This window comes from Prunus mume, linkage group LG3, assembly GCF_029339155.1.
Source record: "Prunus mume cultivar Tortuosa linkage group LG3, ASM2933915v1, whole genome shotgun sequence".
Lineage (NCBI taxonomy): Eukaryota > Viridiplantae > Streptophyta > Magnoliopsida > Rosales > Rosaceae > Prunus > Prunus mume.
This window is the reverse complement of record NC_142700.1, coordinates 5,950,550-5,963,767: the sequence shown is the minus strand read 5'-3', so window position 1 is coordinate 5,963,767 and position 13,218 is coordinate 5,950,550. Positions and strand designations below refer to the sequence as shown.

The 13,218-nt window shown below is 34.1% G+C and overlaps 1 protein-coding gene across 9 annotated transcripts; it reads left to right on the top strand.

Moving 5' to 3' along the window:
* Positions 1–456: 456 nt before the first annotated feature.
* LOC103332555 (uncharacterized) lies at positions 457–9,015 on the top strand. Of its 9 annotated transcripts, none has more exons than XM_089048919.1 (9): positions 457–582; positions 683–965; positions 2,651–2,717; positions 3,656–3,723; positions 3,918–6,285; positions 7,157–7,288; positions 7,392–7,503; positions 7,662–7,749; positions 8,739–9,015. In XM_089048919.1, exon 5 carries the CDS (start codon positions 4,726–4,728, stop codon positions 5,812–5,814), a length of 1,089 nt encoding a protein of 362 aa, XP_088905045.1. In that variant the 5' UTR covers positions 457–582; positions 683–965; positions 2,651–2,717; positions 3,656–3,723; positions 3,918–4,725; the 3' UTR covers positions 5,815–6,285; positions 7,157–7,288; positions 7,392–7,503; positions 7,662–7,749; positions 8,739–9,015. The 9 variants fall into 9 exon arrangements, 3 of the variants coding, with proteins under 3 accessions (XP_088905045.1, XP_088905044.1, XP_088905046.1); XM_089048918.1 differs by having other exon boundaries at positions 7,114–7,288; XR_016125401.1 differs by lacking the exon at positions 3,918–6,285.
* The last annotated feature ends 4,203 nt before the right edge of the window (positions 9,016–13,218 follow it).

The following is a 13,218-nucleotide window of genomic DNA, read 5'->3' as shown; positions in this document are numbered from 1 at the left end:
CGTTTGGAACATTGTACTTCAAAGACAAATAGTTTAGAGCATTCAAGGACAATTATTTAACTTTCAACATGATATTTTGTTTATTTTATGACTGAAACAATTTTTTGGGTGTGTTGGTTAAGAAATATATTTGACAAAAGAATTGTTTAAGTCAAAGTAAAAATGCTAATAAACAATTGAGAGAAAAATTCATTTCAACATTATGTATTTTTTAGTCATTATACACGTACCACAATACTTTCACACAAAATTTTACCAAATACTCAGAAATTGATTTTTATACTAACAGCAATTTTAATATTCAGTTTACCAAACACTAAACTACTTTCATTCACAGTTGATTTCTCTTACAGCAAATCTGAAATTGATTATATTCACAGCACAACAATGCTAAAGTGGCCCTAAACCACTATTAATTTGTTCATTGTCTCTTGTAAATATTTTTTGTGTGTGCATAAATTATATATATACTAAAGCCCAATGCAACCAGATACTATTCATAAGCACTGTTCCTTGAACAGTGAACTGCCATAAAAACCCCCGCTTCACTGTTACGCAGCCTTATACTTTCCTAACAATACAGTAAATTGTCGATTTTACCCTTTTAAAAATTTTCCCTGATGTTCCCTTTTTGCCCTTCTCTCTTTGGATGCTAACTCTGCTCACTGTTGCTTTTCTACAGACAGATCGTTTGCTTCCAACGAGCTTGGTTAGGCTGTTTGGGGGGCAGCCATGGGATGCACGGCTTTGATCTTCAGGATTCGTTTGAGGCGTCGATTTCCATTTGGGATGGCGCTTTGCAAATCTCACCGTTCGCTTAGTCTTCATCTCATCTCTCCTGTCGTTGGTTCAGCCATTCCAAAGTTCATCTGAGAGATTTTCAATCTGCAAGTTTTTCCATCCTCTGTCCAACGTTCGTCTGATAGATTTTCGATTTCGCAAGTTTTTCCATCGTTTCTCTTCAGGTTTGCATCCCCTCACCTTTTTAATGAATTAATGATTTCTTGATGGGTTTCTGAGCATACTGTCGAATCCCTTGATTCCTTGACCAAATTGATTATGCTGAGTATGTTGGTGATCAATATTTTGGACATGGTTTTCTTTTGTTTGTTGTAAAATAAAACAGAAGCAAAAAACCATGTTCAACAAACATCAATTTCTAGGGTTAGGGTTTTCGTTTCATTCTCAGATGATTTGATGGGCAACACGATTTGTTCAGGATGACTCTGCATGTATATTTTTTCTGATTAATTGAGGGTCGAGATTATGAATGAGAACTCTCAGATGAGTTTTTGAAATTCTCTGTTTTTTACTTTACAGGAAGAAATGGAAAATTGTTATTGATTATTAGTATAAATTGTTTAGGCACTGTCTTTCTGGGATTTTATTGCTTGCAGAGTTTATTCTCTATGTTTTTCTTTTTGATTCATTGCAACTGAGGTATTTGAGCTATCTCAGCCTTTGATTGTTGCTTTTGATATGTGTGAATGATGTGCAAATTCATAAAAACAATTGTATTAATTCATCAATCAATATAATGAATGATGTTAAAAAAGCCAAGTAGTTAGTCTTTCACCAAAAGTTGATATATTAAAGCTAATTAACTAATCAACCAAAAACTGACGCATAAAAGCGTGCTCAGGGACCAATGTTGCTTTTCATATTTGATTTTCAAGTCTACTGGTGCTCAGGTACCAATCTTGCTTCTGATATTTTATTTTCAACTGATTTGCTTAGGAAAAGTAGAAAACAAGTTTGATTTTTCGCAATCTCTGTTCATAATTGAATAATTGTTGATGACACTTCTTTTATTTTTCTTTCATTTGGCCTTTTTGGGTTGTTTCTGTGTTTTGTCTGTTTGGTTGCAGATGCCTTATCCACCTTTTCAATATATCGTTTCTCTTTAGAAAAGAAAATCAATATTCAAGACATCTTTGCTCCAAAATAATGTATGCATGCATTAAATTTCATGGCGTAAAATAAAATTTGAATTTGACTTGCATCTCATGATCTAAACTCTCATATGGTTGTCCGCATATGAGAGTCTATTTTATGTGACTCTATAGGCATTACCTATTAAGGATGATTTCTACTTTAGCCTCAATTGTAAACATGAATAGATTAACGTTAGCTTCAGATTATCGACTTATTTATTGTGGTGCTAATTAATTAAACTCAAGTTATTTGTGCCTAATGAACCACAACTATAATATATATGTGTTTGTGTGTCTATTTGTTTTTTGGTATATAAGCAGACTGTTGTCTTGCATTCTACATGCTGAGGCTGATAGATAATTTTCATGAATTAGAACTTAATGACACAAGGACAAAGAGATGTAGGAACTGTCTTTACTCACAATTAAGATGTCATTTTCCTCTGAATGAATTTGAAAATAAACCAATCTTTGCTTCATATCCTCATATTTTCATGTTTCCATTTGTTTGTATGAGTGTAACAAATGAAGTGATTCTCTTGGGGTCCATATTTTTTATATTCCTTCATATCTAAAACAGTGTTGCAATGGATTAATTAATTGAGACTCTGTCTTATCTCACATGGAAAACAGAAATTATATTTATCAAACAAATATTCAAGTTTTTGGTTCTTTGTTGTTTTGACACATATATATTTTTTGTCTTTGTATTTTAGATAGCTGCTGTTATCCTGCTTTTGTGTACCTGTTTTTGCAAGTGGTTGATAGTTTCTCGCATTACAGGTTAGTGTTTTGTCCCTTTTTTAAAAGACTCTGTATAGCACCTATAGTTGATTAATTGTCACATTATGCTATTTGAAAATTCTCATTTACATGGTTCTGTCATGATCATTGTGCATTTGTTTCACTTAATTACAATTTAGGTGTGAGTGATAATCTAAAATTTTATTTATGCCTTCTTTTTTTTTTTGGGTCTTTCCAGTCATCAATTTGTTGCTTTAGACATCTTTGCTCCAAAATAATGTATGCATGCATTAATTTTCATGGCGTAAAATAAAATTTAAATTTGACTTGCATCTCATGATCTAAACTCTCATATGATTGTCTGCATATGAGAGTATTTTATGTGACTCTGTAGGCGTTATCAATTAAGGATGATTTCTACTTCAGCCTCAATTGTAAACATGAATAGATTAACGTTAGCTTCAGATTATCGACTTATTTATTGTGGTGCTAATTAATTGAACTCAAGTTATTTGTGCCTAATGAACCACAACTATAACATATATGTGTTTGTGTGTCTATTTGTTTTTTGGTATATAAGCAGACCGCTGTCTTGCATTCTACATGCTGAGGCTGATAGATAATTTTCATGAATTAGAACTTAATGACACAAGGACAAAGAGTTGTAGGAACTGTCTTTACTCACAATTAAGATGTCACCGTCCTCTGAATGAATTTGAAAATAAACCAGTCTTTGCTTCATATCCTCATATTTTCATGTTTCCATTTGTTTGTATGAGTGTAACAGGGGAGGTGATTTCTGTTGGGGTCCATATTTTTTATATTCCTTCCTATCCAAAACTGTGTTGCAATGGATTAATTAATTGAGACTGTCTTATCTCACATGGAAAACAAAAATTATATTTATCAAACAAACATTCAAGTTTTTGGTTCTTTGTTGTTTTGACACATATATATTTTTTGTCTTTGTATTTTAGGTAGCTGCTGTTATCCTGCTTTTGTGTACCTGTTTTTGCAAGTGCTTGATAGTTATCTCGCATTACAGGTTAGTGTTTTGTCCATTTTTAAAGACTACTGTATAGCATGTAGTTGATTAATTGTCACATATTATGCTATTTGAAAATTCTGATTTACATGGTTCCGTCATGATCATTGTGCATTTGTTTCACTTAATTACAATTTAGGTGTGACTGATAATCTAAAATTTTATTTATGCCTTTTTTTTTTGGGTCTTTCCAGTCATCAATTTGTTGCTTTAGGGGTTTTAAATTTCTATGCATAATGGCCAAGAGGACTAGAAATAACAGACAAAATCAGATGATACATGAAGCTCATGGTTTGATCATTGCAAATGACATAAAAATCTCATATGAAAATGTTGAACATATTGGTGATAAGCATGGCCATCAAGCGAACCAAAATTGTAGAAAAAGTCGCAGAAACAATCCTCGAACTCATATGTTGCCTAAAAGCCCTACATCCACCAAAGAAAGTTTCATCATGCAACAAGGGTGTGGTGCTAGCATTTCAGCAGACACAGAATTTCCTACTCGAAATGTCTATCATCCAAATGATCAAAATAAGCATTCGGCCGAAAAAATTCTACCACCAGCCATAAAAATATTCCTCACACCCATAACAAAAAACAAAAAAGTGTTGAAAATATGTCATCCAGCAATATGGATGCAATTCAAACAACTGCAAATCAGATCGAATTTGGCCATTTTGATGGAGTCAGTAAGGGCCAGGCCTTCTTCGAAAACAGGCAGGGTGGGTTTTTTCCTTTGCTTAAAACCTTCACTTAAAATTTCTTATAAATTTGAACTATAGTCCTATTCCTAATAGCCTCCATTTGTGTCTTCTATTCTCCCTATTCTGCATCTTTTTTCTTATATGAATCATTCAAGGATATGCGGATTTCGGAGACAAAATTATAAGTGCATTCTTGTGGTGCACTTTTTGGTTAAAAGAATCCATTAAGCAAAAGTTGAAAAACAATAAGCCTCTTTTTACTCTTTGTTGCCAACAGGGAAAGATCAAACTTCAAATGCCAAAACCAACGCCCTTTTTTTTAGAAAATTTGCTTGATCCAAATAAAGGCCACAAAAGTGTTTTGTTCAGAGAGAATATCAGGGTCTATAATTCTATGTTTGCATTTACTTCAATGGGAGCCAAAGTTGATCAATCAATTAACAATGGATCAAGCCCTTACATTTTTAAAATTAGTGGTCAAGTTCATCATTTAATGGGCTCTTTGTTGCCTCCTGAGGGTCAATCTCCAAAATTTGCCCAGCTTTATATATATGATACTCATAATGAGGTAATGAATCGCCTTGATGCAGTTAATTGTAACCAAAAGAATGAAAAGCTTGATCAGAGCATTGTGCAAGGTTTGATTCAAATGTTTGATGAATCAAATGAACTGGTTAAAAATTTTCGAACAGTCAGAGATAAATTTGAAGAAGGTTCTCTCGCTCCTTTAAAAATTACATTGTTAGGCAGGCAACCAAATGATAATAGACAATATGAACAGCCAACATGTGATGAAATTGGCGGTTTGATAGTGGGAGATATAGGCCTTTATGATTCGAATAAAGATATTGTTATAGAGTTTAAAGATGGAGGGTTAAAACGTGTCGCAAAATTAAATCCAAAATTCATGTCTTTGCAATATCCTATTCTTTTTCCTTATGGTGAAGATGGATACACAACTAATTTGAAATGGAACAATGGTTGTAGAGGTCATGAATCTAAAAGAGGAAGAATTCCCATGAGAGCCTTTATAGCTTATCAAATACAAGAAAGGATGCTTCAACTGGACACGTTATTAAAAGGCGGAAGATTGTTCCAACAATTTTTAGTGGACGCTTATGCTGCACTTGAAGAGGATCGATTGGATTACATAAGAAAAAATCAAAAAAATTTAAGGAGTGAGGTTTATAAAGGCATTTATGATGCAATTTCAAATGGTGACAATGATGCCAATAACATAGGCCAAAGAGTCATATTGCCTAGCTCATATACTGGAAGTGCTAGATACATGCTTAATAATTATCAAGATGCTATGGCAATCTGTAGACAATATGGACATCCTGATTTGTTCATAACTTTCACTTGCAATATCAAATGGCACTGAAATCGCAAGAGAGTTTGATGCAAAACCTGGATACAAACCGGAAGATAGGCCTGATATAGTTTCGAGATTATTTAAAATGAAGCTTGATGATATGATTAGTTATATCAAATCAGGAAAACCATTTGGAGAAGTTGAGGCAGGTGAATTTTAAAAACCCGTAATTTCTGGTGTTCTCAATTTTATCATTTTTTAAGATGATAAAAAGCTGACTAGGTATTTTTTGGTTTTCTCCCCCAATCAACAACAGAAGTTTACAGTCAAATTCGAGAAAAGAGGATTGCCACATGCACACATGTTGATTTGGTTGAAGCGAAGTTATAAATGTTTTTCAGCAGTTGATATAGACTCCATCATTTCTGCTGAATTACCGGACAAGACTGTGGATTACTGTTCTTTATGATATTGTCAGTCAGTTTATGATCCACGGTCCTTGCATAGAAATCAATCCTAATTCTCCATGCATGTGGGAAGGTAAATGTTCTAAATCTTTCCCCAAACAATATAAGAGTGAAACAATTTTTGAAACAAATGGTTTTCCTGTGTATAGACGTCGTGACGATTCAACAAAATTTGTGTTAAAAAATGGAATACAAGTTGATAACATCTTTGTAGTGCCTTACAATTCTGAATTACTACTGAGATACAATGCTCATATAAATGTTGAATCCTGTTGTCAATCAATGCCTATCAAATACCTTTTCAAATATATAAACAAAGGTTCAGATAGAGCTAGAGTGGTTTTTCAAGAGAACAAAGAGGATGAAATACTAGCCTATCTTAATTGTAGATATATATCTCCGTATGAAGCTGTTTGGAGGTTGTTTCAATATCCTATTCATTCTAGAAAACCCTCTGTTGAACGATTGCCAATACATCTACCTTTAGAACAAAATGTTGTTTTCAATGGTGATCGATCACTTCAGTCAATTGTTAGTCAAAAGGTATTGAGCATACAATGTTAACAAGTTGGTTTGAAGCCAATAAAACTTTTGTTCAAGAGCGAACTTTAACTTATGCAGAATTCCCCTCAAAATTTGTGTGGGATTCTCGCACTAAGATGTGGAAGCCTAGGAAAAAAAAGGGATCCATAGGTAGAATAGCTTATGTGCATCCTGCATCTGGTGAGTTATATTATTTAAGGATGCTTTTGAATTTTCAAAAAGGGGCCTTTCATTTTGATGACATAAAAACTATTAATGGTATCATACAACCATCATACCAAGCTGCATGCAAGTCCCTAGGTTTGTTAGGAGATGATAAAGAATGGATTGAGGCTTTAGTGAATGCTGTACAATTTAGATCAACCTTTCTTGAAGCAACTAAATCACCAAGGAGGTTTTAGGTCATTAAACACCAGTGAAAACTTCAAACATGTTGGTCCAATTTTATCAAGTGGAAGCTCTGATGGGGTATCATCTCATGTTGCATACAAATTGAGCAATGAAAAGAGGAAAGATCAATCATAGACAAACAGGTGGTGCAAATGTTACATTTGTATTTTTTTCGTTTCATTCTTTTGTTGTACTAATGTCTCATTGCCTTTTTTTTTTCCTTCTATGATGTGTCTATGGAACCAGCAAAAGTTCCCTCTTTGGACTTGCTCCACTTGAAGCAGTGCTATTTGATATTGATACAACTCCGTGTGATTTAGATCCCATTCATTTCAATGCCTTCCACAAAATGCAGAAGGTTTGTTCTAGAAAATGCAAAATCCAAATATTATGAAGTGTGCACCAAAGAAGATCCTCCTTTTGCTTTTCCAAAATATAAATAGTCTATTATATTAATCTGATGTTTCATACCCCCAACTTATCTTTTATAGTTAATGTTCCATTTGTGTTTTGCAGGCCTGAGTCATTGGGTATTGTTGTTGGAATTGTTTTCTTGGTCTTGGGAATCTTATTCCAGTATTTCAACTTCACAGCATATTCAAATGTAAGTTTGCTCTCTTTCATTGAATACAGGAACATAACTTTATTTCTGTTTGCAATTTCTGCAATTTATTGTTGCTCAGAGGTGAAACTGTTTGCTTTTGGTGAAACATGAGAATTCCTGTTTGTTTATTATCTGTTTGCCTACTTTTTAAATGTGGTTATTTACATAGTTAAAGGCGTTAGTGGAAAAACTGTTCCCACCAATTGAGGGGTAGGTGATGAGTACATCTTTGTCAAACCCATTAGAGTTTACAAACAAAAGAGATGGAAAAAATTTATTTCAGCCTTTATTCTGCTTATATAACCTATAAGTATTTATAGGTTATTTATGCTTTTATAGCTTACTTTACATTAACTTAGCCTATAAATGGCACATGTATCAATTTTGACTATAGGTGTCTATAGATTGTCTCTGCTTATGTACAACAAACTTGCTCATGCTCTGATTCTCTTATGAGTATTTGGTTTGATTCTACTAAACTTTGGGTCTTTTGGTTTCATTCTGTTATAGATATTTAATAATTTGTGGCAATGATGGAGATTATACCTTATTCACTAGATTTCGAGAATGCTTGGCGTGTTTAAATTGTGGTTTTGTGCAATTGATTTTGTGGCCATAATTCTATAATAATAGTCATTGCCTTTGCTCAAATTTTCCTATTTGTCTACACTAACACCTACCATTTTCCAAAATTGTAACAACATAATCAACACCCTTTGATTTGATTCTATTAAAGCTTGGCTGTTTTGGCTTAATTTTCTTATACCCATTTAATAAATGTCACAATTGTTCTAAGTTTGTTATCAATTGATTAAATAGAATAAGGTTATACTTTTGTCCATCAGATTAATAGAATGCATGATGTATTTAAGCTATTGTTTGTCCGTTGGATTTTTGAACTTAACTCTATGATAATAGTTATTACCCTCACTCAAATTTTCCCATTTATCTACACTAACACCTGCCGTTTTCCAAATTTGTTTCAACAGGGTTGAAACCCTTTCAAAGAACAAGAAAGACAGAAGCCACCACTCAGTGGATCCCTTCCAATAGACATCAAAGCATAATAATCTCCTTCCACCACTCAGTGGCATATAAAGCATGTTATTAGTGTATTTTTGTAAGTTGCTAAACAAAGCATGATGCCACTGTTTAGATCTCCATGTCTATAGAAATAGTACCATCTTCCCTGCATATTTTAACGACTTTGTACAAATTTCACACAATTTTAAAACCCGCAGCATCGCGCGGGCACCTTTACTAGTATATACTAGATGTATATCCTGTCTCTTTGTTGGTCTTATTGGTTTATTGATTCTTTGAACTCAAGATGTCTTGCACACAGTATTTACATGTTATATCAGTTGGGAATTTGTCACTTGTCAATTGAAGATGATTTTGCATGCTTTTGATTACAAATGTCTATAGAATGAGTTGGATCTGAATTTTTGGTTGCAAAAATATCTTCTTAAGATTGCCTTGAATTAAGAAAGACGAACTTTTGGTAACCTATATTATTCGTATGAATACACCATGTAGCAGTATTTCCGCTATAAACCCACATTCTTGATTGGACTGTGGACTTCGGACCCAAGTCAGAATTAGATTTACAGGTGGAAAACAGTTCAATCTGCAAAAACTAGGTAATCTAATTTTAAACCACGGTTTGAGGTCTCTTGCTGCGACTTGCAGCGTTTTATTGACATTTCGTGATGAAATTAAACATCATTTAGCGGTGATGTTTTTCGCCCCTAGCCATCGCAAAATTACCCTTTAGAAGCGGCTATGAAAATCGTCGCTAAAGATTCCTGGAATAATTTAAACAGCCCTCCGCCCATGCCTTTACAGTGTTTTTCTTTATCCAAAACACATTAATTTGGGTAGTCTTGATGGTTTATTTCTGTACAGATTTTACTCAAGCTAATTTTTTGATTTTATGAAAAGATTGTGCATATATAAAATACTTAGCTAGGCTTGATTTCTAATGCTGAATTCCCTCGACACCCTTTCTCATTTGGGTAAGTTTCACTACAATACATGGAATAAACACTATTTTCAATACTACACGGAATAAACACGTTGTAAATTAAGCGAGAAACAACTAAATTGCCACCCATCCGAAGCTTTAGGAATTAAGTACTGTTAAACACCATAACATTTGCTTTGGTTCGGTCAGTGTCTTGCATATGCTGCTGATTCGGAGTAGAAAGCCTGCTGAAAAACTTCACCATTGAAACGCAAATGTAAGTTCTATGACATTTTCTATATGAAAATAAACTTAAATCACCTTAACCTTTCTTTCAAAATCCACTGGGCAAACCTAGCAAAAGTCCAGGAACAGCTACAAAGGCATTTTAAAAACCTCCCTTCCCCCTTTTGCCAAGGAAAGCCTTTAAAGCAGGAAAACATTTCAGGAAGCAGTTACGAATTTACAAAATTGGACTGCATTCTCTTGGATTAAGAGCTAATTATGACTTACCATTGCTTATATGGCGGCCTGATTAGTATGGTTCACACACCCCAACCCACACGAAACCATTTCCATGGCTAAGAGATTTTCAAGTTCTACAGTTTACAAATACTGTAGGGACAGTGAAATGGTATTCCAAAAGTAATTTCATGCTTTAGTGCACATGAACAATCAAGACTGAGGTAGGACATGCTTTTCGTTTTAAACATGATGCACAAAGAATTGAATTTGTGCAATGTGAACTTAAGAAGCTAAACATGTTGACTTTGTTTTGTCCCCTACAATGCACAAGTAATATCCCTCCCCCTTCTCAACCAATGACACTTAATGCCATGTTCTTCCCCTTTCATGCAACCAGTGGCAACTCTTGGCATAAATTTTCAGATATACAGGTCACCAAGACATGATTAATTTCATGTTTTCCTAAATGACAAAGGCATGTAGATCCAATAACAAAATAATTGAAATACCAATCATCAAACTAAAAGAGCCAAGAGGTCATCCAAAAACTATATTAGGGAATAAGCTTCTTCGTTTCATCAAACATTCTTAAACTCCATTAACATGTGAACAAAATTGATATTGGGTAATCCAATCTTGAACCAGGGAACTTCAAAAAAGGGCAAAGTTAAGGGTCTATCACCAAATTTTAATTGTTCATAGGGAGCAACGTTCCTCTTCACAGTACTTCAGTGCTAAGTCGTAACCCCTAGCTTCTTTTATCTCTATTTCCATTCAACCAAGTAGGTCATTTTCGAAACGTCCAACTTAACTGAAATTGAAACTCAACTTCATTGAATTAAAATGCTAAAGATCGAACCATAGGATTGAAGTTTCCACAAAACCCAATTAGCAACGACACAACACAAGTGGAGGCTGGAGCCCATAGAATCTCATACCCACAATATTCAAAACCAAGTTTAAAATATATCAAAAACATACTGAAACTCTATTCAAATGTGAACAAAATTGACAATGGTACTCCAATGTTTAAATAGGGAACTTCCAAAAAGGGAAAAATTAAGGGCCTCTAAAACAAAACTAAATTCATGAACGACAGCATAAAGTGCAGCACAAATACTATCACCCAAAAAAAATTATGTTCAAAGGGATCAACTTTCCTCTTCACAGTAGTATTTCAGGGCTAATTTATAACCCCTACCTTCTTGTATCCTAATATTGGTCCAGACACAGATGAAATTCCTCCGTTAACTTATCATCTAATTAGCTAATTAGATGGTGACTTTAGCAATGGGACATATAAATAATTTCAATTTTAATTGAAATTGATATTCAACTTCACTGAATTAAGATGCTCAATATTCAAAATGAGATTTTACCTGAGAGATTAACCGCTGAAACTCGCAGGCCAGAAACCCTCGAACAGGATGCTCGCAATTTTCCCCATAAAAAGTTGAAAACGGTTCGTTTTGAATAGGAAAAGAATATGTGAGAGAGAAATTGGATTTTCTTTGTTTGGGCCCAAATATCTAGTTGGACTCGGTAACGAGCCCATTATTTGTTTGGTTTTGGACTTTAGGCCCAGCTTTTTGAAATACAGACTCTCTCTCTCTTTGTTTATATTTTGGCGCTTTTTAATACATACCCAGCAAATGTCACCAAATAATAGTGACTATTGCTACTTTTTTCTGTAGTGTGTGTTGCAATGCCAATGTCACACACGTGTCCCAACAACGTGTCAAGTTGTAACAACATATACAAGGGAGGCAATACTAAAATGGGCTGTTAAGGCTCTTTTGGTTCTTAGATTCTGTGACGCCTAATTATACTCAATCAAATGAGTTAGTCTTATCCAACGGTTAAGATATAAGACCTCACCTAAGTACCATAGATAAAACCCTCACTATAGAATGACTCTTGTTGGCAAACACACATATATGCCACCGAGGCCATGCCACACATATGGCTCAAATGTTTTGTTTTAATTATCTTTTTCTTTGTCTTTTTTTTAACTTCAGAGTCGTTGGTAGGGTTTGATTTGAAGTCACCATTCCGACTTAATCAAGTCCACGATTTCTAACTTTCTTGATTATTGCATGGACTTGGTCATATATTTGTTTAATGACTTGGTCATTACACGGTACCAGCATGCAAATCCAGATGTTAATGCCATCTCCAAGGACCATGCATCGTCCAAAAAATAGACACAATCAATGCGTAAATTTTCCACGGCATGTGGCCATGGACTGCAACATTAAATTGGAACCCGCCATATGACTCTCGATGGGCCAATGCCATGCGCATGCACCAGTCTTTACTGCACAAGAATTTGACATGCATATGTCCTTTTCAAAGTTCCACTTGGTAATTGGATATAATACAGACGCCTTCAACATAGAAAAACAGGAACTTGAAATTTTCGTGTTTTTAGACCATTGATATTTTCGATACCATCAATATTTTAGACTTTGATTGGGATATATATGTCACTTTTCAATTCAAGGGGATTTGTATGTTTTATTATTATTATTTTTTAAACTTTAATTGCAAATGTGTAGAATAAGTCGTTGGATCTAGAATTGTTGTTTGTCACATCCTCGTTTAAAAGTATTTGTCCCTTATATGTACGGAGTTACGGAGTCATTTCTCCATCCGCATATATTATAATTCTAATAAACTAATAAAGAGATAAAATAGATGTTGTTGCAAGAAGCAATCCATGCCTACAGGCTACAACACACACAACTATATATATTATGCTCTCGGTCAACTTACTAAATTAAATTTATTTATGTCAAGGGGACAAGCAGTTACTTATAAATCTACATATATGGGATTAATCAAAGAAAAATTCTACGCCTTAACCAACTGTTTTTTTACTGCCACTATTTCCAATCTTAAAATTTCATTTCATATTAGGATATTTCTCCAAGAAGGTGGTCCATGCTAGTACTTGTTGGAAATAATAAGATGGACGACTTAGATGTCGGCATACAATACAAGTCTTGTTTTTCTTCACTTGCAACGTGAACAATACA

Bases quoted from the DNA above. Each gene is read 5' to 3' on its own strand.
- LOC103332555 (XM_089048919.1), top strand. From the start codon at position 4,726: ATGCCAAAACCAACGCCCTTTTTTTTAGAAAATTTGCTTGATCCAAAT.